The sequence below is a fragment of the Rattus rattus genome, chromosome 12 (assembly GCF_011064425.1).
Source record: "Rattus rattus isolate New Zealand chromosome 12, Rrattus_CSIRO_v1, whole genome shotgun sequence".
NCBI classification, from domain to species: Eukaryota; Metazoa; Chordata; class Mammalia; order Rodentia; family Muridae; genus Rattus; species Rattus rattus.
The window spans coordinates 37,052,320-37,080,152 of record NC_046165.1 but is presented as its reverse complement, the minus strand read 5'-3'; the positions used below and the strand labels follow the sequence as shown (position 1 = coordinate 37,080,152).

Below are 27,833 nucleotides of genomic sequence, written 5' to 3'. Positions count from 1 at the left end.
CACAATGTCCTTTTAGTCCTTTACTACTATTTTTTCTGCCCTGCTCATGGACCCTTATTTCTTTCTTCGACCTCTGTGGGGTTCCTAATGAAATTCATATGTAAACATCCAAAGCCAGCATCTGTAAGTGGAGAAAACATGAAATGTTTGTCTTTCTGGGTCTGAATTATCTCCCAGAGGTGGTTGTTTTAAGTTCTATCCATTTACTTTTGGATTTCATAATTTCATTTTTCTTACTAGCTGGGTACTATTCTGCTCTGGATATGTGATATTTTCATTATCCATCCCCCAATTGGTGGACATTAGATTGTGTCCTAGCTGTTGTGAATAGAGCAGCAATGACCATGGCTGAGCAGGTACCTTAGAGTAAGGGATAGTCTCCTCTTATTGCCAAGGCAGTGCATCTGGGTCGTGAATGAGTCTCCAGCTCCTGTTGGAGATGGTCTGTGCTGATTTCGCTGGGGGCTGCACCAGGTTGTGAGTGCACTTTCAACAGCAGTGCGTGAGCGTGCGCCTCCATGTCCACGTCCATGCCAGCATTTGTCATTGTTTGTTCCTTTGGGTCTCAGCCATTCTGACTAGGATAAAAGTAATTTTAATATGTAAGGCCCTGATGGTTGAGGATGTTGGACATTTTAAAGATGTTTCTCAGCTGTTTGTGTTTTATCTCTTGAGAACTCTCTTAAGGTCCATGCATGCCTCATTTTAAAGTTGTTTTGTCCTGATAGTTAATTTTGAAAACCTTTTCTCATTCTCCGGACTGTCTGTTCACTCAAATGCTGGTGTCCTTTGCTGTACAAAAAGACCAAGCAGCTCCTAGTAAGTGTCCGTATCCGTCACTCCTCGCGTACAGAGACCATGTGATGTGAGCGTGTTTAAAAGCTCTCCTTGTAGGTTTCAGTGACCAGGTGATGATGAAGCTTCATAGAACAGTTCACTTTCAGGTGGAACATGTGTAGTTGGAAGTGTGCTCTTTAAACACAGAGGTCAAAGACAATAAGCAGAAGACAAGTACTTGTAAATTTTCAGTTTTTTATTGTTGAAATTATTAATGTCATCTCTGTTGGTTATTTTGCTTGGCTTTGAAATACGTTTGAAATGTGCTTGCCAGACTGGTTCTTGCAGGAGTGTGTGTGTGTGTGTGTGTGTGTGTGTGTGTGTGTGTGCGCGTGCATGTGTCTGTGTGTCTGTGTATGTCTGTGTGTCTGTGTGTGTGTGTGTCTGTGTCTGTGTCTGTGTGCCTGTGTATGTCTGTGTGTGTGTGTGTCTGTGTATGTCTGTGTGTGTGTGTGCGTGTCTGTGTATATCTGTGTGTGTGTGTGTCTGTGTCTGTGTGTCTGTGTATGTCTGTGTGTCTGTGTCTGTGTGTCTGTGTGTTTGCGTGTGTGTCTGCTCATGAAAGGTTTCAGTGGGCTAGTGAATATAAGCTCATTTTGAATTTTTGTTCTTTGAAACCTGGCTTTATTTGATAAAATAGGTGAAGTGAGCAAAAGTTGGAGTCCTAATAACTAATATGAAGTCTGAAAAGAGATGACTTGGATGTTTCTATCACATGAAGTTATTCCACGGCACATAAAGAATCTCGTTGAGAGTCAGAAACAAAATAATTCCCACCAGGACTTCTTATACTGAGCTCTGTGACTTGGGAGAGATACTTTATCTCTTTCGGTTGACAGATCTGTCCATCTAAAGGGATGGACTGGATGGCCTTCTGGGATGGTACTGACTCTAATTCAGTGGCAGGTTTTGTCGTTTTTAAAATGCTCATGAAATATGAAATAATTTTTGGAATTTTCAATCTCTAGTAGAGTTTTGAAGCTTAAAGGAAGAAAATAGGCAAAGACAATGGACAGATTTCAGTAGACACAGGTCAGATGTCTCATCCGTAAATAGAACTTTGCAGTCTGAGGTGAGACTGGGATGTGCTCTACACTCAAGCGTTCCTCCTGCTGACTGTAGTGGGTATTGCATGTAAACAATGCTTGCCCTCAGCTGCATTGCAGGAGAAATTTAAAATTAATGAAAGCAAAGACTGCCTTTGACAGTAATTGAATAGTAAGGTATGGGAATCTCAGTTTTTGACTGCTACTTTGTATAAAAAGCTTGTGAAGACATCAAATTATGTGAAAGAAATTTCATGGTTGGTCATCTCTATAACACTAATTGGCTCTAGTGAGTACAGTCTGAATCCTTTAAGGCCAGAAGAGACAGCTTTTCAATAGCAATATCATTTTTATTAGGCACTTGATCAGCACATGCAGTGTCTTAACTTCTAACAATGTGGTTCATTGTAAAGCAAGGACTTTCAGATGTTCTCAGCCAGCTCTGCAGTGTAGAGAAAATTAACATTCTATTCTGATTCCTGCAATAATTACTTCCTCTCCTAAAGTACCAGATATATCTTCATCCTTTTCACTTAATATGCAAAGCTTTAAGTGTTGTCATTTGTCATAAAATTAAGTATATCTCCTTTTCAAATTTGCAGTAATATTTGATAATCATCATTCAGAACAGTGACCGGAATAATAAAGCGATAGCTCTCTCCTTTCCCAAGAACCTTTTAACTTTTCTTCCTGCATTTTAATTGCTGTGCTGAGTTCCAGATCCAAACTGTTTGAGCTTGACCTTTGAAAGGGGTTTGGGGAAAGGAGAACGTATCCGACGCTTTTCTCTAAAAAGTGGCTGCTGAATTAATATCAGATGAATTGTTAGATTTCACTATTCTTTGTGGCATGACAGGTCCTTGAAAATGATCATTAATTTTTTTGGCTACAGCTCATTTCTTCTACATACAGATGGAGACACATTTAAAGAGCAATGTTTGAATTCAAACTAAATCTGTTTTAGTTGTCTTATACAGCTCTTGGACTTCAGTGTCCTTCCTAAGAATAATGAAATATGGTGCTTTCTTTTGAATACCATGGAGGATGCTTAATAATGAGGCGAGTGTTCGTGCATTTACCTACTTATCACTAACTCACTCTTCGGTAACAGGACTTCTTCAGGCAGAATGTCTTATCATCTCCCTGTTTCTGGCAGGTTACGGGACAGTGGTAGGATACATGAAACTTGAAATGTAACTCAGACTTCCTACGTTATTATTAGAGTCAAAGGAAAGCTGTGAGATAAAAAGATTTCCATAACATGAGGAGGAGGGAGAAAGAATAAATTTCCAAATCATGCAAATTATTGTACTCTGATAATTTAGTTGGAATTTAAATTCTAAAAAGTAAAAATAGATGCATAAATAAAATTGAGAGCCAGTTTCTTCCCCATTTCTGATAGGGTACCTAATTCATAGCCAAATTATGTTTTAGAAAGCACACACACAGAGGAACAAAAACCAGGGCGGCAGTACTCAGTAAGAAACCAGTGTGCTTTTTGACGATATTTTGTTGCCTTTAAGTCCTTTTCCACTGTTATAATGAACTGTACTTTCTCTGCTCGCTCTTTAATCAGAGTCTCCTAATTTCCCTGTGTTCTCCCTTGAGCTAGTGAATCCACCCTCTCACAGTAAGGACGGGAGTGAATAAATGCTTTACTCTGCTTTCTCTTGCATGAAGCTTTTTGTATATTTAAATTGCATAACCCCACCTCCATTCCAATTTATTATTTTCTCTGTCTGTAGATGTAAGATTCTTAAGGTTGAAGATTTCATCAAATGAGGATAGATAGTTGGTGAATGGCCTCTGGCTCTTCAACAACCCTTTTTGGTATCTTACCAAGACTCCTTTCTGTAATAAACACCTGAAATATATTCAGAAGAAATAATCGAGAAAATTATATTTGACTTTCTCAGTGCTCCTTACGTTTCATCACTTGATGTGATAGTCGTACTGTTATTTGGAAATCGTTTCCTTTAAGATCTCTGTCTTTACTCCTTACCCTGGCCTCTCTCTGTTGACAGCTTCAGAAGGTATATTAACATGAAGACTATAAACCATGTTTAACTTAGGAAAGTGGGAGCTACTTCAAAGATACTAAATCATTATTCTTGCAAATAGGAAGAAGAGGGTACCTATGATCACACCATTGAGTTCCGGAGAGGGGGTGACGGACAGCCTCGAAGGTCCACTCGGCCAACACAGCAGTTTTACCAACCTCCTCGAGCTCGGAACTAATGTGAAAGGTAAGGCGACATTGCCAGATAGTTTTCATATAAAAAAGATGTACTTTGTGTTCAATACAAGTTCAGCTACTGATGTTTCATAATAATGCACATAGAAAAAGCCGATTTTGTGATGCAGCTTTCAAGTGACAGTGTGATTTGCCACTTTTCCACTAGCCTTTCCCCACAAATCCTTCTAGAAATCTATTGCTCCACTTCTGCTATCTTAGTTACTGCTCTTTGTAAAGAAACACCATGACCAAGGCATTGCATAAACGAAACATTTAAGTGGGACCTTGCTTCAGAGGCTTTTAGTCTGTGACCATTGTGGCAGGGAGTATGACAGCCTGCAGTCATGGGGATGGAGCAGTAGCTGACAATTCACACCTGCTCCATAAGATACAGTCAGAGATGGAAACTGGACCTCACAGTCCACCCACATGACTCACCTTCCTCAACAAAGCTGTACGCATTCCAACAAGGCCACGCCTCTTAATCCTTTCCAAACAGTTCCTACTAACTGTGGACCAAGCAAACATGAGCCTATAGGGGACATTCTGGTCCAAACCACTGTACTTATTTTGTTCTCTCTCTCTCTCTCTCTCTCTCTCTCTCTCTCTCTCTCTCTCTCTCTCTCTCTCTCTCTCTCTCTCTCTCTCTTTCATAGTTTTATTATTTTTTTTGAGAATTTCATAAATGAAGGCTGTATCTACCCCTGACTCCAACTCCTCCTGTGTACTCCCTCCCCCCCCTCTCTCTCTCTCTTCTGGGTTTTGCAGTTAATCTAATTGAATACTCACATCTGAAGATCTAGAACTAGAACCCACAGACATGTGAGAGCATGCCTCGTTTCTGAGTGCTCTTGTACGGTTTCATCTAGTTGAGCTTATTTAAGGAAGAGGTCAGAAAGACAACATGCCTCTTACTCAGTTGGAGGCTGTTTGCTTCTCTAGAAGCATTCATACCTGTTTCAGAAAGAACAGCTGTCTACAATTATCTTTACTAGGGAGAAGGAGCAGGAAGGAGATTTAGGAAACTGTCTCAGACATCACATGCTTGACAAAGACCTTATTTTCTAATATGTTTCTAGAAGAAAATACTTTCACATCTGGCAACCAGCTTGTCTTCTTACTGTTTTCAGTCCATTCTGCTAGAACTTTTGGAGAATTGAAAATGAATTTTCTATCGGGTATTTATTGTCCTATAGACTATTCTGGACTTAACTATATTTTCTGTCTTCAGTAGCAAGAATGAGAAATTTCTAGGACCTCCTCTCGGTTCCTCATTTTACAGTTAGTTCTGCCAAGGTTTTTAGTCAGGTTCTCTTTTCTCCTGACCAGTAGCCAGCAGTGGCTATGGAATCCTTGAAGTGCAGAGTGTTAATTGAGGTGTGATATGGGTGGAAGGAAAAAAAAAATCAAAGAGGGGGGAAAAGGAAATTATCTCAATAATTTAATGTTGATCTAAGTTAAATAATGCTTTAAACATATTGAACTGTGACCAACATTTAAATTATTCACATTTCCCGGACTTCAGATGAATGCAGTGTTCCTGAGCCATGTGTCCTTCGGCTCCCAAAACTTACTTATGTCTGAAACTATTTACAGTATTCTAATAGAAACACAGAACTTTCCTGACATTTAACTTCGTATCTCAGTCAGCCTTAAGCAATAGCCTAATGTTAATTGACTTCTGACCCTCAGAGCTAGCCACTGTAGCTCTTTCCCTTTTATCACCACCTCCCCTTTGCGCTCAGAACAAGGCTATCAAGCAAACCGTCCCGACCCACGCGCAGATCAAAGAGGAGCTGCTGCATAACTCTGGGCGTTTTTCTGTAGCATACAGGAACCAGTTCTCATGGTCTTTTTTAAAATGCAGAATCAAAGTATATACAAGGATTTAAGGAGCTTATACACTGCAGAAGATTGAGTGTATACTCTTAAAATAAGTTCCTTGTGCTTACGATTAAATGACACTTTAAAGTAAATGAAAATAGAGATCTTTTTCCTACTTTCTGGGGGTTTTTAAATCACTTAAAACAGTTTTTAATGAAACTAAAGGTTCTGAGCGGGATGTGAGATCTGGTGCTGCTGTTTGGGTTGATGGACAGGGTTGGATGGCTGCAAGCAGTGGAAAGCTAACATGCACCCAGTGGGGAGGGCTAAGTCCTCCCAGCCTCCCAGGAGTGTCTTTCATGTATTTTGTATGTTTAGGTTCCATGGAAATTTTTCTTTGAAAAAGTACACTGCTTAAAAATACATTATACACCATAGCCCTGAGGGTAATTGTGGCCTAACCATATCAAATCATACAATGCAAACATTTCCTAATCAACTTAAGTGTCATAGTCTTACTTTTTATGCCCCCTAAGTTAAAGCTTTCATCTTGGATGCTGGGGTACAGCTCTGGTAGAGCTTGCATACTTAGCATGTGGCAGGCCCTGAGTTCTGTGCTCTGCCATGAAGTAATATTAATAAGTCAGTCTTCCTCATGGTCCAGATGCTTGCTTGGCTTGGATTGTTTTCAGGGAAGAAAGGTGACACTGAAAATTTAGATTGTTGGTAATCGTATTGTGTATCATTGTAAAAACAACTTTGCTGTAAAGTTTACATAAAAGTAAAGTGAACAAGACATGCAATATTGGCTAGGAAGACTTGGCATTGTAACTCAGAAATACATCACCAAAGCCTATGTAATGTAATGAAATACTCCCGTGAAACGGTCTTAATGGGATGTTCAGCAGTGAGGTGCAGAAACTTCTGTTCTTGTCACAAAATTGAAAACTTTCCTTTTCACTTCTCTTATGTTTCTATTAATTTAAATATCCAATAAGAAGAGCATATTTGGTAGTCAGCTCTATGACTTTCCATAAATATAAATATAAAGTTATGTATGGTCAAGTACTATTTTTTTCCCAAAAATTATATAGGATGGTGAGAAATACTCTAGGCATTTCTGCTATCACTTCCAAAAATATAATTTTAAAATCCGTTCATTTATATTTGGATTGTGTTCCTGAAGTGTAAATTACATGGAATTTGAGTTAGGCATCTGCATGTTAGTTCCCAGGAACATTTCTTTGAACTCTCTATACAACCCTATTTCCTTCTTCTCCAGGATGGAGACACATAGGAGTCACCTGGGTCTCACCCTAAGGCCAGCACCAGAGACTCATGAAACACAGAGCTCAGAGGCAGGGCCCAGTGAGAGAAGGGAATCAGTGGAGCGAAAAGACAGCTCCAGTGTGAGGAAAAGTGCTGATAAATCAGGCCTGAGATTGGAGGGGAACTGTTAGCCTAGGTTCTCCAAATTCTAGTACCTGGACACTGTCTGGAATTGTTCTGTGCGGTTTAGAAACGGGAGTGGATATCGAAGTGAGTCTATACAAAGCTTTTAGACAGTAAATCGGGCTGATCCTTGGACAATAAGAGGAGTTTATAATATGACTTGAGTCCTAGGAGCTATCTAAATCCACGGGACCAGTCACTGAACTCATTGTACGGTGGCGTCTGAGAGTACTGAGAAGGAGGATAGGAGGAGCACACAGCTGTCCCTAGCAAGTGGCTCCAGTAAGCCGTGAACCCAAAGCCTGTTAGGGATACTTACTGATGCTTGAGTTTTAATGTGATGTGCTTCGTATGGTCGTGAACTTTGGAGTAACGGTAAGATCACTACTGAATTTAAGAATTATTGCTGTTGGATGTCAGTAGGACTAGAGAACTGGTCCATCTACTGCTTAAGTAGTTCAAGTTGCATGTTTGCCTATGAAGAGAGAAATTGTAAGGCAGGTTAGCTAGAACTCCTTAGTGTTATGAAGACTAGCAATATGTACTGTGAACGCATCCTGAACTTTGGTCCTAGTTTCTTATTTAATGGAAGAATAATATTCAGAGTTAATTAACCCAAAACTTTGAAATGAATAGTTATCTGTAGATACTGTATGTTTCTTCTTGAAGACAACATATTTAGCTAGTAGAAGGTATGTTTTAACATGTAGATTATTTTTGGATGCATTTGTGCAGCATTCTTTGTAGACACATGATTCTTTTTTATATCAGTAATTAGGAAAACAATCTTTACGAACAGAGCTATTAGCCTGTGATGCCAGTAGGACTGGTATTATGTAAGAATGTCATATCCAGAGTTCCAGTTGGCAGAATGGTCCAGTGGGTACCGTACTTTTCACACAAGCCTGACCACCTGAGTCTGTTTATGGAGCCTGCATAAAGAAAGAAAAGAACATACTTCACAAAATTGCCTCCTAACATCCACATGTACACCATGGTACATATGCTGCCCCTCCATCATGCATGTACATACTTATGTAATTAAAGAAAAGCAGGATCTAGGGGACCTATGTATTGGTCAGGAAGTCTCACTTTGAAAGACTTAGGACCTCTTCCTGCTCACACACTGTTTTGCTCATGATGCTAACCCAAGCTCTCATTATGTATCTCAGCTCTTACGTTATCACCACTGATAATGGTTGTGGTTTAAAATAGTGTAATACCTGGAGCTGGAGGGATAGCTCAGCAGTTAGGAGCGCTTGCTGCTTGCTCTCACAGGGAATTGAGTTCAGCTCCCATCATCAATACGGGGAGGTCCCCAGCACCTGTAACTCTAGCCTTAGAGGTCTAACATCCTATTGTATTCTCTGAGAACACCTGCACGTGAGAACACACACACTCATTCAAAGAAATTAAAATGAATTTTTAAAAATACAGATATCTAACAAGGCAGAAAACAATGACAGACCAAAGTAAGTGATAAATGACCTAGGTGGACTAACTCAGGCCAGAGGTCTCCTAAGAAAATGTTGAAGTAGGTAGCATAGGGTGGAGAGCCCGACTGGCCGACTGCCTCTCATTTAAGTCTTCCTTGTGAAGGAGGTATTCACTTAATCCAGGTTCCTGCAGTCAGTACCTAAAACGGAAGGATCTAGCAGCACCAGAGAGATAATACTTTCAAAAGAAAAATAACTTCATATGTTTTTACAGATGGGGTTTTTGTTTTGGTTTGGTTTTGGTTTTTCAAAACATACTTTCTCTGAGTAATCATGGCTATCCTGGAACTCACTCTGTAGACCAGGTTGGCTTTGAATTCAAAGATCCGCCCTTCCAGTATTATAACTAAAGGCATGGGCCACCACAGCCTGGCCTAAATTTTGGTGTTTCAGTGTTGTTTTTTATAGAGATGTAAGTTTATGAATGAGATTGTTTTTCTAATTCATTCTGTTTACCGATTACTGAGATTACTGATATGTATATGAACATTTGACATTTTTTAAAAAAAAAGTTTCAGCCAAGTTCTGCCTTGATAAAGTATAGAAGAGGTATCTTAGGTTCAATTTTACTTTCTTCTTTTTGAAACAGGGTTTTTGTGAAGGAAGAACCACTGACTGAAAGATCCTGGCAGCCCATTCATAGATTTTCCACTTCTTCAGACTGTGACTCAACGTGCTGGATATGATTTTTAGAGAAAGAAAAAAAAAATAAGGCAAATTTTAGGGGAAAGATTCAACCTACACAAAGCAAGGGGGGAAATACTGAGTCTGATAGAGCAAATATCTTTACAATGGAAAACTTTTCTTCTGCCATCAATAAAACCATTGTGTTATTGTACATGCTGTGCTGTTGTACCTGCCTCTTATTTCCTTGTTGATCTGGCATTAGCCCCACATTAATTGCCGTCTACCTGTGGACGCCTTTCCCTATAATTACATACTATACTGACTGCATAGCTTACAGCATTTTCTGTTAATACAACCTGAAGCCAAATAGCAGTTATTAGTACAATAACAGCTATCAAATATGGCAGAAGAATGAAAAGCTAGGCTTGTAGTTTCTGGTACCCTCACAGTTTTTACAGATGTAGTGGAATAGTAGGCATACCCTTTCATTTACATTTCAGTTGTGTTCTTAGGATGTATTTGGTTGCAAGTAACAAAGAAGCCATCTCACAGCCCTGGATCACACATGGGTATTGACTGACCCACCACATGGCTAGGTCTGCAGCGTTTCAGGATTGACTTAATTTAGTGATGCATATCCCAGAAATGCTATGAAAGATTGATTTTTGTATCTCTCATTTCTGATTTCCCTGTGATCGGCTTCTGTCTAGAACAGACTTGCCACATTTGACCCCAGATGGTACCTGGGAATTCCCACTGTGTAGGTGAGGGCTACCCAGTGAAGTGTGTTTAGAAGACGAAGCTGAGGCCACATGTATTGCATTGGACAGTTTGTCTTCTTGTAACTAGAAACTCTGCCAGTGTGGTAGGCTTGAGTCTCACAGCTTTAGAAGGAGGAGTCAGTGGGTGGATTGGAGGCAGAGCTTATGCACCTGGTCGACAGCCTCCTGAGAGGAGAGGAGGGTGTTCTGGAGAAGCTAATGACAGTTACCTTAGCTACAAATTCTTCATTGGTGGACAGCTTGCTTGCTTGCTTTATTTTTCTTTTATTGGATATTTTATCTACATTTCAAATGTTATCCCCTTTCCTGGTTTCCCCTCCAGAGACCTTGTGTCCTGTCCCCCCTCCTCCTGCTTCAATGAGGGTGCTCCCCCCACCCCGCCACTTCCTCCCTCCTAACCCTGGCATTCCCCTACACTGGGACATCAAGTCTTCACAGGACCAAGGGCCTCTCCTGTTGATGCCAGACAATGCCATCCTCTGCTACATATGCTGCAGGAGCCATGGGTCCCTTCAGGTGTGCTCTTTTATTGGTGGTTTAGTCCCTGGGAGTTCTGAGGTATCTGGTTGGTTGGTATTGTTGTTCTTCCAGTGGGATTGCAAACCCCTTCAGCTCCTCCAATCCTTTCTTTAACTCCTCCATTGGGGACCCTATTCTCAGACCAGTGGTTGTCTGTGAGCATCTGCCTCTGTATTTGTGAGACAGCTATATCAGGCTCCTGGCAGCATGTACTTTTTGGCATCAGCAAGTGTCTGGGTTTGGTGACTCTATATGGGATGGATTCCCCAGGTGGGACAGTCTCTGGATGGCCTTTCCTTCAGTCTCTGCTCCATACTTTGTCTCTGTATTTCCTCCTGTAATTTGTTCCCCCTTCTAAAAAGGACTGAAGCATCTGCATTTTGGTCATCCTTCTTGAGCTTTATGTGCCTGTAAATTGTATCTTGGGTATTGTGATTGTGGGTATCAGTGAGTGCATACCATCTGTGTTTTTTGGTGATTGGGTTACCTCACTCAGGAAGGCTGAGTAGTACTCCATCGTGTAGATGTACCACAGTTTCTGTGGTACTCGGCATGCCTGGCAGCATCTCCCGCAGTGGGCGGTTTTCTTATCCAGCTGGAAGCCAGAGTGAGCAATTAAATGGAGGATTGAGAAGGGACGGAGGCAAGGATGGAGAGAGGAAGAGAAGAAAGGAGGGAAATGAGAGGGGAGAACTTAGATTCTCTCATGACCTGCAAACTCTTTGTTTTCAACCCACCCGTGCTCGTGGATGTGACTGGCAATACCTTTTGGCTTTTATTTCTGGATATCACAGTGGGGTAGGTCTGAGTTCTGATTTTCATATTAAAGATTTCCAAATGACTTTGATGTGTGTCTACAGGCGCCCACAGTAGTTTTGAAGTTTGAAAACTTAATAAGGTTAGAGGCAGAAGAACTTAGGAAACTGAGAGCATTTAGAGTAGGCAAGGGTTCTTGGACTTACTCTGTTTTGACCCCTTTCTTCCTGAATATTTGAATACAGGTGTATAAGTCAAACATTCACTGACAAATATTTTATAATAATTCTTTGGGATACATATTCATTTTACCATTAAATATAAAGGTGAATTTATATACTACTGTGATGAGTCAATATTTAAAGATATAATCTTAACTGGATATGTGATTTTTCGTAGGATATAGAGCATCTTTGGTATTTTTCCAGCTTGGTTAATATATTAATTTATAACTGTCAATGCTGAGACTACCACTTTGCATAAATACATATTATAGAATGGCAGTCTTTTTAGGGCCATATCATAAATCAGTGGAAATATTGCTATGATCCCAAATCAAAGTTGATTTAATGATTTTAAAAATAATAAGTGTAAAATTTAAAGTATTATATATTTAATATACACTGTGTCAATACACATGGATAAGTGCTGTCTGAGTGTGAGCTCACTTATCATGGATAAGTGAGTGTATTTGATTTTGAACTAATATTAGGCCAATGAGCATTCAGAAACCTACTGTTCCTAGAGGTTTATAACCTCTCATTCACTGTCACAACACTGTATAAGGTTGTAAACCACAGTTGTAGTATATTCAAAAGATACACTATTTCCATAATTAGACTATTAACTTTCAACAGAAAACTTGGTGTGTTTGCATGTGTATTAAATACACTACAATTCCTTAACATGTTATGCTAGAGATCGCTGCCAAGGTATTTCAGGCACAGACACCACAGAGTGTGTATGAAGGTGTGTGTTTCAAGAGAAGGCTTCATTGCAGTTACACAGGACATGGGTAAGTGCTCCCGGGCGTGCCTTAAACTCCTTGAGTTTATTTGATTTTAAATTCCTATTTGGCCACTGAGTATTCAGAACCCTACTGTTTCCGGATTGATTACAACCGTCTCATTCCTTGCTGCAATCTTGTATGGGGTTGTGAAGCCCGGTTGGGGAACCTGTGGTTTAGAACACTGCATCTTTGCCCATAGCTGGGGATGGCAGTACTAATACAGAGCTCATCTGTCATAGATTCTCCATAGAAGGCAATCATGTTAACTGGTAATTACCATTCTTGATTAGTTCATAAGAATATTAGTGACAGTTAACGTTTGCGTTGACCCAAAGACACAAAGAAAAGTTCAAATTGTCATAAGAAATCAGCCTAACTTACTGACTGCTGGAGGACACTTGTGGGCACTAAAGAATGGGTGTCTATTTCTGACATACAAGGCATATTTGGATGAATATATCTACTTTATTTCCGATGTGACTTTTTTTATTTAGGGCAGCTGTAGGCTTAGATGTGTAATTGATGTGTGTATTAATAATCACTGGTATTGCCAAGGCTTTTCTGTGTCCAGACCAATGCAACGGATTGTTGATTTAAAAGTTCTAATTTTTACCACAGCTCTGGGAAGCATGGATTACTGTTTGTATTCCACAGTACAGTAGGAGATGGCCTCTGGAAAGTTAAGTCAGCTTACCAAGGCCACAGAGGAGAAGTGTTGGATAGAGCGAAGTTCCAAAACAGATAAGCCACAGGAAAGCACCTCCACTGTCAGAGTGCCAAGATGCTTTTACATGTCCCCCTTCCCCCAGGTTTTTGTTCTCAGTTTGGCATGGTTATAGACTCTTCTGCCATGTTGGTAGCTGTGATGGCTACCAACTTGACTACATCTGAAATTGACTAAAATTTAAAAATGGAGGGCACACCAGTGAGGGATATTTTGCTTAATTTAAAGTAGGACGGTCCAGATCTTGTTCTGGGAAGACACATACCTACTTCTTTGGGATTCCAGCACATACTGAAGACCAGCAAGGACATTGAGTCTTGTGCACTGAACAACTTCTATATTCTTGGACTTCCCATTCACAACCAGCCATTGTTTGCATTCGTTGGGCCACAGCCTATTAAGTCATTATAAATTCTCTAAGTCTGTGAGCTCCGCTTCCCTAGAGAACCCTGACTAACACAGTAGCACCGTAGATTCATTTTAAGTTTGTCTTGCATACTGAGCGATGCTTTTCACTGTTTTCCTTCTGACTCCCGAGCAGATCGGCTTTTCTCCTACGGCTCTTTCTCCTCTCTTCAGTTTTCCTTGTTTCAAACCTCTGCTTTCCCTTCGACTTTTCACATTTGTATTCTTAGCTCAGGTTCTTCTTTCCCTACCAATGCAGAGTATCTTCTTACAGTTTAAACACCTTTTGTATGAATTTACTCAGTAAACATTTATTAAGTGCTGTGTTCTGGACATTGTGCCACAGTCAACCTTATCGCAGGTTTCAGAGAGTCCATGATCAAGTTCCCTTGGTTAGTCTGTTTTATACAATATCTGTGTACTATACTTTTCATGTTCCATTTATTTATCGGAAACTTCATTTCTTTAATGTAATTTTTATTGACCTCCATTTTTTTAAACTCTTAAAACTACAATATTACTTTATTATTTTATGTTTGCTACTTTTCAAAAAATATTCCTTTCAATTTTAGGATGTTTTTCACCTACAGGCAGGGGTGTTATTTTTCTAAAGAAAGTTATGGTCAAGGCATGAGGAAACAGGTTGAATCTCTAAAATTTTGCCATTTTCCCAACTAGAACCTAGCCTAAGGCGCGGTTAGGATTGTGGAGAAACAACACTGAGCTAATAAGGAAAACTAAGCGGTAAGAGGTGCCAAGAGATGGCCTAATGTGTTCTCTTTCTAATCCATTTACTAAGTGTGGTCTGTGGTTTTGACCATAGGACTTGACTTCCACTTCCTTCCTCCCTGTTTAAACTTTCACTTCTGTTTACAGGAGACTAAGACTGTGGGCGGGCTGCTCTTGTCCTGGATAGGAGAAGTTTGTAGTGTACTTCATCTTCCAGCCTTAGGTCACAGTGTAAACACCCCAAAGCTCACTGTATCTATGTTTCCTATAGACTTTCTTACTTCTCCTTTACCAACATGCCCTAACTAATCCCACACCATTTCCCCGGGGCACAGAGGAAGGAAATACAAACACGGCACATGTAGCCAAGGAGCCAGGCGCTTGCCAGCATTAGCCTTCGGCACACCCTGGACCACGAGACCATATCCTACGTAAGCAAGGTAAGGGTTTGGTGGGTAGGAGGTTTTATAATACTGTTACCCTCTAGCAGTCTTGATCAGGTTCATTTTTTTCTGCCAGTTTCAGAATTAAAAGAAGGAAAATACAGTAGACAGGAACAGAGAGAATCAGGTAGTAGTTGAAGAAAGACTTTTATTGCGGTGAGAAATACATACATATAGCAAACACACAAAGAAAAAGATCCCCTTGACCCCCCACTCCCCCCCAAAAAAAAACCCAATAATAATAATAACTGCTGCTGCTGCTGCTGCTGCTGCTGCTGCTGCGCTGCTGAGAAACTGAAAAATCCAGTCTCCTCTTGAGGGCTGGAGTTTCTCAAGTCCCCAAAGATTTTTCCTCCCAAATTTTAGGGTTGATCAGAAAGACAGAATGGCCTACAACTGTTGTATAAGATGTCCTTGAACTTACTAAGCCAGACCTTCAACAGGAACCCAACTGGCAGGAGAAAAAGACTACAAGGCCTTTGTTTTAAGCTGTGAGATTTTTGTAAGTCAGAAGGGTGAGGAGGAAGCCAGCCATCTTGGAATTTCACCACCTTTTGTTAACCTAGCCATGGCCTCCCCTTCCCTATCAGTCTGCCTACCAGAAAATCTAACTCCTAGTTGCTCAACTCTAAATATATCTTCAGTTTCTTTACTCTTTTTGAAAGTAAAAACTGTCTGAGATACTATTCTTTAATCTACCATTCCAGGAATATCTTGAATTAAAATACTGAAGATCAAAGTGTTCATTAGCATGTTTGTAGAAGGAAAAAGACAAGGTCACAGGTGCTAAATATAGCTTTGTATATTCAGGAAAAACACAGGGCTATCTCAGTTATTATGACTACCGAAGTTAAACATTGGATTTTGTGTCATAGTTTACACAATTTGAAAGTGAAAAAATCAAGTTAATGGAAGTGGTAACTCAGAGAGAGGTCTGTTCTACATACCCCAGTGGAAACTTTTGGGGCTCAGTGCCACTGAATATTTGACAGATGGTGAGGGACACAGGATAGAGGCTCTGGAAGAGAACTTAGGTGGGAGGCTCCCCAGCCCTACAGTCTAACACAATGAGAAATGGAGAATGCTTCCTCTCCGTTCTGCTTCCTCACTCATCTCCTGACTTGGTGACCAGTGTGAAGAGAAAACCTGGAACTTAAAAGAAAAAAAATGGTCACTGTCAACTGCCTTTGTCAAGAGGGTTCTTGGATCTCCTTTTTAACAACAAAACTAATTTATGCTTAAGTGTTTTTAACCTGAAGAACCCTGAGGTTGATAGAGACGCATCTGGCCCAGTGTCTGCACTTAAGGTGTCGCTCACTCCCCACAGCGGACAGTCTATACAGCAGGACCTTGTCTGACATCCCATGAAGGGGTTTTCTTGCTATATTTTTCATCTGTCCTCTTTTCAAACAACAGCTCATTTTATTAATTACAAGGTATATTAGTTATCTAATGGAACAGAAGAGCTAGAATGAATATATATTAAATATATTAAAATAATACATGTATCCAAAGGGGATTTATTAGACTCTCTTAGAGGATATGATCCCGGTCGTCCGAAAGTGGCATCTCACACTGGAGAGGCAGAGAATCCAGGATTTGGTCTGTCCACAGGGTTGGACATCTCACCAGTCCCAGTGGCTCTGGTGATGTGGGGAATTCTTGGAGAGCTGTTTGTCATTTATCTATTTTGGATTCCCAAAGAAATTGGTTATAATCTCAGAGAAGACATGCTATAGCAACAGGGTAGATGGACTTAGGCAAGAGGCAAAGGTTCTTTTTACCATGCCCCATTGTAGACTTACATTTTTATCAACCATAATGTTAAGATGGGTTCTTTAGAAATTGTTCTTTGGAGCGAATCCCACCTGCACTGTCAGAAATTCATCACAGGAGTCAGCAGCGGCAGCTCGATCCGCTCACACATACTTCCTGAATATACCAGCAGTTCAGTTCAGTACTGTTGGGTAACAGACATGAGTCAGTGGAGGTGGCACGACAATGCAGAAACAACCAGGCCTCTGTTAAATCAGTGTGAGGCAGTGGAGTACCCAGGACCATAGGGATGCCAGGAGAAGTTCGCTGCCTGTGCCTCAGTGACGTGAAGATCATCCGAGACACAGGATGGACTGCAACGCTAGCTGTGCAAGCTCCCATCACTGGTCCCTCCAAACAACATGTCCTCCCTGTGTATTGCCTCACCACGTGAATTTCTTAGCAAAACTCCACGTGAGCCCATACCGATGACATCACTCTCCAATCAGCTGAGCAGACGCAGCAAAAAAGCCACCAGAACACCACCAGAAGTTTTTGGTGCATTTCTCTCTCTGTGATATAAGGTGAACCAATACATGCATGTTGTTAATGAGGAATCCTTCACCATGCATCCTTTAGCAACACATCCTCTCACCTTTGTCTCCTTCATGTGTTTGCCCCAGCAAAACATCATCCAACACAACTGATTTTCCAAAGAAACCTTGAGTTTCCACTTGCCCCTATTATCTGGACAACCACCAGAAGATGGAACCCAGATTTAGGGTGAGTCCTCTTATTCCCATGTCCTGGGTAGGAGAACGCCCCGCAGCTTGGGTTTTATTTGATCGCATCAAGCTGGCAACCACCATTAGCCACTGCTCTGTGTATCTCGTCAAGAGTGCTGAACCCTAATGTCCGAAAGTTTCCACTGACACCATTCTTAGTTCGTACTTGAAGGGACTGAAGTGAAGGAATACAGAGATTTGTCTCAGGCCACTGGGGCCAACCTTAAGACATTTATAAAAGTGTGTGAGAGGCTAGCTGCCCGGCTTTGGGAAATTATATTTTTTAAATAATTTTTCTTAAATAATTACCTTAGATATTCTGCCCTAAGTAAAAGTACCCTCGAGGGGCTGGAGGGATTGCTCTTGTTGCTCTTCCCGTGTGTAACTCTAGCTTCAGGAGACCTGTGGCTCTCTCTCAGTGTCTGCAGGCACCCAAACATGGGGCATACACCATATAAAACAACACACACACACACACACACACACACACACACACACCCAAACCTTTAAAAAATGTATCTTTGTGAATAGGAATAATACCCCTTTTTACATATTTTGCATTCTTTGGGAATTTCATACATGTATATGATGTATTTTCATCATAACTGCTTCCTTTTCCCCCTAACTCCTGCCAGCCATACTCCCGGGATCCCTCCCGCCAATTTCATGGCCATGTTTTTTTGTTTGTTTGTTTGTTTGTTTTTTAATTTATTAAATCCAGCTAGTGCTGCCAATATCAGTATCTGTAGGGCTATCTATTGGAGCATAGACTGCCTGTCTTGTGTAGAATTGTTTTTAAATAGCTATTTTATGTCAGGTAGCTTGAGAGGAAACATCCATCATTAGCAGGGTTTTTAAATGCCTTGGGTTTGTAAGCAAAGAACACAATTTAAAGGATTAGAATGTATTCTAACTTCGGGTGGCTCATTGACCACAAAAGATTCAGTTTGTACACGTCTAAGTGTTTGCAGGATTCCTGCGTATGCTTAGAAGAGAACCACAGGGCATGGGCTCATCTCTTCATCTGAAATAGTTAAAACGTAGGAAATGTTGCACTCAAGATACTAGGTACCAGGCAAGGACACAGGGGTCTTAGAAAACAGAGACCAGATGGGTCCCAAATGGTCCACATGGCTGCTTGGAGAGAAGTCCAAGACAGTGGAGTACTGCGGGGGGACCCAGGAAATACTGCTATCTCAGAGATGGGAATGGTGGTGGGTGTTAGGGAGACCTGTATGACAGATAGCATAAAAGGCTCTCCACCCTAAAGGTAACACTGGGAACTGCACTGTCAGGAGCTGCGTCCATACAGTCTCACCAACATGACTGCCTGAATGTGAGCTGAACAATTATGCTTTACATTCCCATTAAGTTCAAGGCCCAGTGTCATCATCCCTTGTGAGGACAGATGTTTTCCACACGTCATGTTAGCAGTGTGGTAGTAGTCACCTTATGGTGTCAGTTTGCATTTCCTTAATGGCTAATGATAATTGTAGTCATTGCTTAATTGTTATTTCTAGTGACTTTTGGACATTTTCAGTATGTTGAGAATTCTCTACATATTCTCTTTTATCAGATGTGTAAATATTTTTAATTCTTATCCATACGAAGATTTTAGGTCTCAAAACTGATCACAAGGCTGTGAATATTTCTTTTTTGTTAAGAGTTGCATAACTTACATTACATTTATTATCTTCTCACTTCCTTAATAGTATTTCCTAAGACAAGTTCTTAATTCAGGATATGTACAATTTAACTGTTTGTTCTTTTGTGGATTGTTTCATTGGTGTTACATCTGAGAAGTCTGTGGAGACCAGCATCACAGAAACACACACACACACACACACACACACATACACAGAGGCAGCTGGAACTCTGAGTTTGAGGACAGTAAATTCTGTCACTAAATATATGTGTGTGTGTGTGTCTGTGTGTGTGTGTGTGTACACAATATTTACATTATATATAATGTTCTAGGCCAGCCGGCACCTAGGTCTGTATAGTGAGACCCTAAAAGGATAAAGAGTTAAACCTTTGCCGTTGCTCATTCTACCCATACTTCTTTACCCACGACAGTGAAAACACGTTCATATTTGTGTTTGCATATGAGTTACTCATATTTTAATCTGCGATAGTTCCCAAATGAATGATAGTTCTATAAATGAAATGTAAAACGAAAAGGAATTTTAAAAAGCAATAAAAAGGAATGAACCACTGAGGACCACACCACCTTGGATGAATCTCAAAATAACTATGCTAAGTAAAGGAGGTCAGAACTCAGAGGTGTCAGGAGACATGCTATATGACTACATTCACAGAAAACTTTATAACTCACGGTGACAAGTGACACACCAGGAAATGGCTGCCAGAGGGAAGAATAAAATAACCGAAGCACATGAAGAAACTTTTTGAACTGTGGGCATGTCAGCTATCTTGTTTCCCTCTGTGTGTATACATATTCATGTACAGATCATCAAATAGTTCCTTCTACGTATTTCCAATGTGTGCTTTTTAAAAATATGTCAGTTAAACCTTTATAAAACTGCTTTTAAAAAGCAATTGTGATTCTAATGTGGGTTGTTTTCACACCCTTTATATAACTTATTAAGATAACGTCAAACTCTACTCATTTGAAAAATTAAGTTATAATGTTTCTATCTTTAGTGGACTGTGGGAAAAAAACCAATGACAACAGTAACCGTCCTTGGTAGGACAGTTAAACAATTAAAAGTAAATTGTTACTTTCATATTTAAACCTTGATTTAGGGAGAATATATAAACTGCTATAATTATTGTCATTTTCATCCAGTTACTTTAGATTTTTATAATATTTTTTCTATTCTCTCTCTCTGTCTCTATCTCCATGTGTGTGTGTATGCACGTGTGTGTGTGTGTGTGTGTGTGTGTGTGTGTGTGTGTGTGTGTATACACATCTAGATTTTTCTATGGTTAATCTTAAATTCACCAGTAGTGCCTAGCACTTTTCTTTTTAAACAGTCCCTCTTTTCTTTCTTAAATAGAAAGTCATCATCTATTTGAGGCCTTCCTAGTTGTTTCTCGGTGTTTGTTTTTAGATTCAAATGTTAACAGACATAGTTCAGGTATCTATTTTTTCCCTAATAGGCTAACTGTTTTGAATCTCATGGAACTTTTTAAATTCTTGGGAAAATGCAGTCCATGTGCCAATAGCCGTAATATTTTTACCATATTCTGAAATTTTCAAAATTTCACATGGTATGGTTTTAAATATGATGTAATTTCTTCCTATTTTCATATTACATATACACTACAGAAAAATACCACACTGAACATTCATATAGAAACACTGACATTCCATCTAAAATCTTCTGGAACTATTCTTCAAGATTTATTTGTATACAGAATAAATGTCCACTTGGTCTTAACATGTTGGACCAGCTTCTAAAATAATAAAACTTATGGACTCAAAAGACAAGAGTGATAAACACAGGTTGAAATTTTTATAGCCATTTTGTATAAAGCACTCAGTTTTCACATGAGCCTCATTGGCGCTTCCTGAAATCAGTGTATCATAAGAAATAAGAAATAACTGTTGTGTACAGTAGTCCCTATTGACCTTCTTTGTATCCCCTTAAAACTTTGTGAAAGTCATTTCTTTATCTTCCTGGTAATAAGCTGAAGTGATCTGAGGACACATGGGTAGAAATAGATTGTGGGCTGGCTGGGTTAACGATTTAGTCATCTCCTAAAGTGACTTCTTCCATGAATTAATTTAATTAATGCAGCAAATACAGACACAAAAATTGTGCCATATGTTACAAATAAGCTGTTTGTATGAAACCAAATATATTTAGCAGAAATTGCTCCATTTTAGTACAATTTATACCACTCCCTGGGACTTAATCCTTGGAGTCCTCATGGGCACAGTTCGTAGGGTATCCGAGTCACAGTCTCTTTCTTGGTTGGGATTTTTGTTATTTTTGTTGATATTTTCACTTTTGAATTAGAGTCTGTGCCACACTCTGGACACAGATAAAAGAAAATGATATGTCAGAATAACAGTCCGGTGTTGCAGTGGGAATGCTTGTGGGTCCTCTTAGATGTACTTGTACAATTGGGATGCCTTTTGACTGTGTGTGTGTGCGTGTGTGTGTGTGTGTGTGTGTGTGTGTGTGTGTGTGTATGTATGTGTATATATATATATATGCTTTTAGTCTGGAACAGCTCCCTTCAATTCATATGTTAAGTGTTTGAGTCACGAACCTTGGCTGTTGAGAGGCTGTAGGAGTGTGAGGAGCTGGAGTCTAGTTGGAGGAGGTAGGCCATTAGAGGCATGCATGGGCAGAACATTGGACCTTTCATCCCTGCCTCTTCTCTTATTTCCTATCTTCATTCTTCTTCATGGCCCAGCCATGGTGTTCTGCTTTGCCACAGACCCATAGCAATAGAGTCAAACAGCATCCACCTGAGGGACTCCCCTGCTTAGAACACTGTGACTTTCGTTGTCTCTTCTGTCATATTGTCACATCAGTTCATCGTTTGTTTCCTCTGTGCTTGCTGTCATCATGGATTCTCTCCCCTCTACCAAATAATCCTTCTATCTTTTTAATTTCATTTATTTCAGTTCTTCATACAGAGGTGGGAAGCTGAATTACACACATTGCCCATGTCTGCTTTCTTAGCATTGTTTTTCACACTTTCTAACCATGCCAACCAACCAACCAACCAACCAACCAACCAACCAACCAACCAACAAAAACCCAACAACAACAACAACAACAACAACAACACCACCAAGGAAATCCAGATATTTTTATCTCTTTCAGAGAGACATGAAAACAGTAACTCCTCTTAGCCTCTCTCCTGCAGCTTGAGTACTGGCCGTCTGTAGGCAGTTGATGTGGAGGGAGATAAAGGCCTACTCTCTAGAGTTCCTCTGGCTAGCTTGGCTGGCGGTATTAGAAGGCCTAGGGAATTGTCCTGAGGTATCTATGTACACTCTTTCTTTGGAACAGTTTGTCCTGAGGTTTCCTGTTGCTGTGATAAAATACACAGCCAACTTAAGGAAGGCAGGGTTTGTTTCGGCTTGGAGTTTCAGGAATCTGGGCATGTGCTGCAGTGTTGTCTCCTAACCATGCAGTTTGAAGAGGAAATAGCATTCACAGCAGTAATGAGGAGTGAGGGCTCTGTCACTTCTGGGCTTTGTGAATTTAATCCAATAGCCTCATCTTTCAAACTTTGTTCCCTTGGTATCCAAAGCTGCCTGATTCTGGTTTTTACTGCTGACAAATAACTTCACCGAGGCCATCATCTGATATGACTATTGATACCAAAACCAAACAAACTAACTCATAGTCATATCTATACACCATTAAGTGGTCAAGCAAGCCCAAATTCACAGAATATCGTTTAAACCACACCAGTGACCAAGTATGTTCCTTTTCTAACTAATAAGGCCATTGGCTCTTAATCTCTCTCTTCATTTCTAGATTATCATTGAGGTACCCTGTCTGGCCTTTTCACATCCATTTAAGATATTCCCCTTCTTCACAACCTCCCTTGCTGGGCAAAGCCCACTTTTCTTAAGCCATTGACATTTTACACCACGCGGTCAGATTGTATTCTATTCACTGTGCTTCTAGTTTCGGTATGTGATATTTGGACATCTGAGGATTTACTGACAGGGAAAATTGCTGGATTAATAACTGCTGTTAATAAATGCTGTCCATTGCTGGGTTAATAACAGACCATATTGAGTTTGTCTTTTATTTTTGAATTGGCCCAGCTAAAGCCCACTTAACCTTTCAGAAACGCTAACCCTCTATCCTAAATGCTCCAAAGCACTCATTTTCTTGGCAAGGACTGTGCTCGTAGTTTGACCTGATCTGCTCTTCTTCTCCTCTTGGTGCTGCTGTTGTTTCCCCTTCAGTCGCTTCTTCGGTGAGTTGGCCCCTTAGTGTTTTATGTTGTGAGTCCTGCGAAGGTGAATGTGTGGACCTCATTTCTGTCTTCTTTGTCATTTCTGTCTGTCCACCCTGGTAATCTTGCTTTTGGTCTTGGTTCAGTTCGAGCATGAGGTAAGCATGCGTCTAGCATGAGGCAAGTGTGCAGTGAGCGTGTGGTGAGCATGCAGTGGCCATTTTTGTTCTTCCTTGTCTTTGTCCGTTTTTCACTTTTGGTCTGGATTCGTCCTGGGTACCTGACACAGGGACTGGTTTCCAAGGTTGTTGTACCAGGGATTGGCTCCGAAATTCCTTTTCCTTCCTGGGTACACACACCATCCAGCATAAGGCCTTGAACTCCACCTGAGGGACTCCCCTGCTTAGAACACTGTGACTTTCGTTGTCTCTTCTGTCATATTGTCACATCAGTTCATCGTTTGTTTCCTCTGTGCTTGCTGTCATCATGGATTCTCTCCCCTCTACCATCAAGGAAGCCTAGATTAGGGCTCTGAAAACCCTTTTGGTTACTTGTGGTCTCAAGGTTAAGACTCATGATCTGGGTCAATTTTGGGAGGAGGCTGCTATATTGGCTCCCTGTACATCCCCAGAGAACATGTAGGAACCTGACCTCTAGATGCGTGTTCTCTTCCTTGCCGGAAAGTATGAGGTACAGTCTAGTATTATCCCTCCCTTGTTCTTTGTCCCCATCCTCCTTGCAGTCATTGCCAGTCTTAAGAATTCTTCTCCAGAGGAAGTGTTGGCGCCCATAACAAACACTGCCAGGATCAGGCTAATACTCACCTTTCCTTTACTGACCCCATCTTGCTTTTTCCAGGCAAACAGGTTGACTTTAGCCATGAGGATGAGGATGCCTCTGCTCCAGTCCTCCAGCAGTCAGGCTCCAAGCTGGCCTCTAGTGTCACTGTCCAAAGGCCCTCACTAGCCCTTCTGCTCTGGCCCCATTGGATGTACCTGGTGTGATCTAGGGGGACTTTGTCTTCTAGCAGTCTTCCAGTAGTCACTGCTACAATGCCTGTCAGTCATGCTGGACTGCCTCTTCCCCAGGGGCCTCATTCTCCTCAGGTATATCATGAGGTCTTCCCTGTCAATCTTGACTCTGATGTGGCAACTAGTCCCTGGATTCCAACTCCTTTGGCAGATTTGGCACTAATCATAAAAGCTGCCAGTGATTCTGTCCCAGATTCCCCTTAATTTGAACAGGCATCGAAGCAATGTGCCATGCATCTCCAGACCTATTACGATCGGTATAATCTCCTTAAGGCGGTGCTCAACCCTACTGTTTTCCTTAATTGGAGGGCTGCATATCATGACTTGGTTAAGAAACAGGCTAGGACTAACCTGGAATATAACCTTAATGTTCTTTTTGACATGCTTACTGCCCACAGACCAGAAGGCAGTGAAAGAACCAAAAGAAGACCAGGATATGGAGACGTAATTACATACTGTGTCTATTAATTTTTCTTCAGCCTGGGAGGGCTGATGAACTCTGGGCTTTAGTACCCCTGCCCCCATTCCCATTCTCTTACCTGTGGCAGTTAACTCCCCATCCTTCCCTGCTCTTTTCCAATGTGAGTTTGGGTTTGCCCTTCATGGACTTCACATCCACTCCTGCCTCGCTTTCCAAGGGTCCCTCAAATGCCCACTTGCACTGGACTACCTATCCCTCAGGTGCACTGCCAGCCTGCACTAGTAATTCCAACATGAGTTTGACATTGGCCAAATTAAGGTCTGACCAGTTCCAAGCAAATCTGGAAAAATCTGCCATCTATGCCTATTGGTGCTACTCACTGAAATGATCCGATTTGAACCTCTTTCCCTCAAATCTTTGCTTCTCTTTGAGAATGAGCTCATTCACCAAGAAATTAAAGATGGTCAATATTGTCCACAACATAATATTACTGTCCTTCAGACTCTGATGGATACACTGTAGCCAAAGCTGTGGCCACATTTTGTCATGCGTGCCTCTACAATCATGTCAAAGTAGACATGGCTGTGTGATGGAGAGGTAAAATTTGCTGGGGACCACCCGATCATATGATACTTCCAATATCACTCCCTATGTTAATAAGGATCCCATTAAATTCTGATATGACCCCATCATGAACAATTGTGATTCACATGGTCCTTCTAATTGTCTTGATTTATGCCCCCTTACTCGTCTAAAGGGTGGTCATCTCTTTAATGGAACAATATTAAGAGGCTGTTTGACCCTGCATGGATAGCCACTTATACTATGATGGGAGGAATGGTCATACTAATAATTATTTTGTTTAAGTGTCTCATACAGCATATCTCCAGGCAGCGTTCCATAAATAAGGCAACCCTCCTCCAGGTGCTGATGGCTCTTGAAAATCCCAATTGGAACCCCCTAAGGAAGTGATCAAAGCATGGATAATAGAGATCTGTGAGACCACCATGTAGGCTATTCCTTGTCTCCCCCTTGTGTGACAGGCCTCCAGAGTGATATCTCTTTGAGGGCTGGCAGTCAATGACAGGTAAGATTCTGGAAGACAGGACAAGTGAAGACAGACACAGTACAGTCTACCAGAATCGTCAGAGGTTGGGTCAACAATGTCAAGGCAATGGCACCCCAGCTCTCGCTAGGCTGTCAAAATTTAAAAAGAAAAATGTAGATATGTAGTAGGAACGCAGGACTGCCTCTATGTAAACTCTGGGGCCATTCAGCTGCAGAAGCATCTCCTGCAGGACGACCTATTTGAGGACTTCTTGAGAGAGCAAGGATTGCTGGTGCAAATATTGCCAGACAATCAGGAACTGCTGTTTAGAATAGAACCAATGAGGGTGTGGGTCTCCATTAAAGGAGCTTGCAGCAGTTCTCAGAGGAGCTCCTGGAGTCTGTGTCATTGACTCTGCACTAACCTGCTCTCAACCACCAAGAGCAGGTAGGGTCAGGCAGAGGGCTGTCCAGAGCATAGGCAACACTTATGCTGGAGGCTAATCTTGTTTTTATTACCTCAATTCTGTGCAGCCTGGCATAGCATATTCCTTCCTCTTGAAAACTGAGGAATAAGTCATATTCTTAATAGTTATCATCTCCTGATTCTTGTGCTCACTAAACCTGAAGAAACCAGATCTATTTCACTACCCATGTTAAGTCTTTTCCCAGCCTCCTGTCAATAAGACATTTCATGCTTTCCTTGGCATGTGATCTCATTCAGTGAATTGAGGCTGCCAACTTAAGTTGACTAAGGGACTGTGGATTTATGTTGGTCTTAGGTTGGTGATGACATGAGAGAAGAGGGCAGTGAATGTGAAGTCCGGTGACTAGAAACATTGAAATCCTCAAATACGTTGTATGAAATATGATCTAATTCGTTTATCCACAGCTCACTGGCTCAGGAAATGGCCTGGTGGATTAACCCAGGTTTCTCTTCAAATAAGTAGAAATATAATAAGGGAGATTGAGAAGTTATGGAAGTATTTTGGCACATGACTTAGGGAACAGGAAGTCCATCTATGGTGAGAGAGAAGAAAGAACCTAATGCTCACAAATGAAAAGACAGGATTCCCTGGTTCCTCAACTAGTGCTTGGTCTCAACTGACAAAACAAGCAACCTTTAAAAGATCTGACAATGAACAAATGTATTAATTTCTCTTCTTGTTGCTATGAAAAATAACTAGAGAAAAGCTACTTCTGGGTAGAAGGATTTACTCTGGCTTAGGTTGTAGGGTGTAATCTATCATATAGAGTCAGAAAGCAATGAGAGCTGAGTGCTGCTACTAAGAGAGCTTTCTCCTTTTTATTCAGTAAAGGACTCCAGCCATGCAATGGTTCTACCCACATTCAAGTGGGTCTTCCCCCTCCATTACATTAAATCTTTCTGTAAATACTCCAGAGATATTTCCATGGTGATTGTAAGTCCAGTCAAGTCAGAAATAGTGATTAATAATTACTTCGATTACACTTGAAGTTTATAAGGTGTAAAGAAAATCATTTCTGCCACATTAGAAATGTGCATATTATGAGAAGAAATACATGTTAGAAACATGTATTTATATATTTTATTCAAAGTCTGGGAGCTGTGGGTTTAACCCATTCAATCGTGTACAATGTTCACAATTTTCCAAAGATTGGTTAAAAAAAGATCCTTTTTGTCACAACAGTCAACCAAAAACAAGAGCCAAAAAAGGAGAACGTTATTAGATTCAAGAAGCATCTAACTTTATTTTTTCCCTAAATGAAGCCAACACAGTAAACCTCCCTGCCAGACAGCCATTTCACTCCCAAACTCTGAGGTAGACAGGTCCCTGTGGTTAATGTCACGGTGAAAGAGGTGCATTCTGGACTCCTTCTTTGAACTCCATTGTTAGAGAACTGTCCCTCAGCAATTATTTCTTCTAGGATATCTGGACCGTACACACCCAGGGAAGGAAACATCATCTTTAAGACAGAGTAATGAAGAACTACATCCTTCTATTTGGAAATATATAGAGTTTTAGTAAAA

The 27,833-nt window shown here is 40.8% G+C and overlaps 1 protein-coding gene across 1 annotated transcript in view; it reads left to right on the top strand.

Moving 5' to 3' along the window:
• Window positions 1–9,729, top strand: part of Tdrd3 (tudor domain containing 3) — a 120,720-nt gene extending 110,991 nt beyond the window's left edge. The window contains exons 13-14 of the mRNA XM_032918264.1: window positions 4,005–4,129; window positions 9,481–9,729. Of these exons, the coding sequence (XP_032774155.1) occupies window positions 4,005–4,121 (117 nt within the window). The 3' untranslated portion in view covers window positions 4,122–4,129; window positions 9,481–9,729. The remainder of the gene's footprint in view (window positions 1–4,004; window positions 4,130–9,480) is intronic.
• The last annotated feature ends 18,104 nt before the right edge of the window (window positions 9,730–27,833 follow it).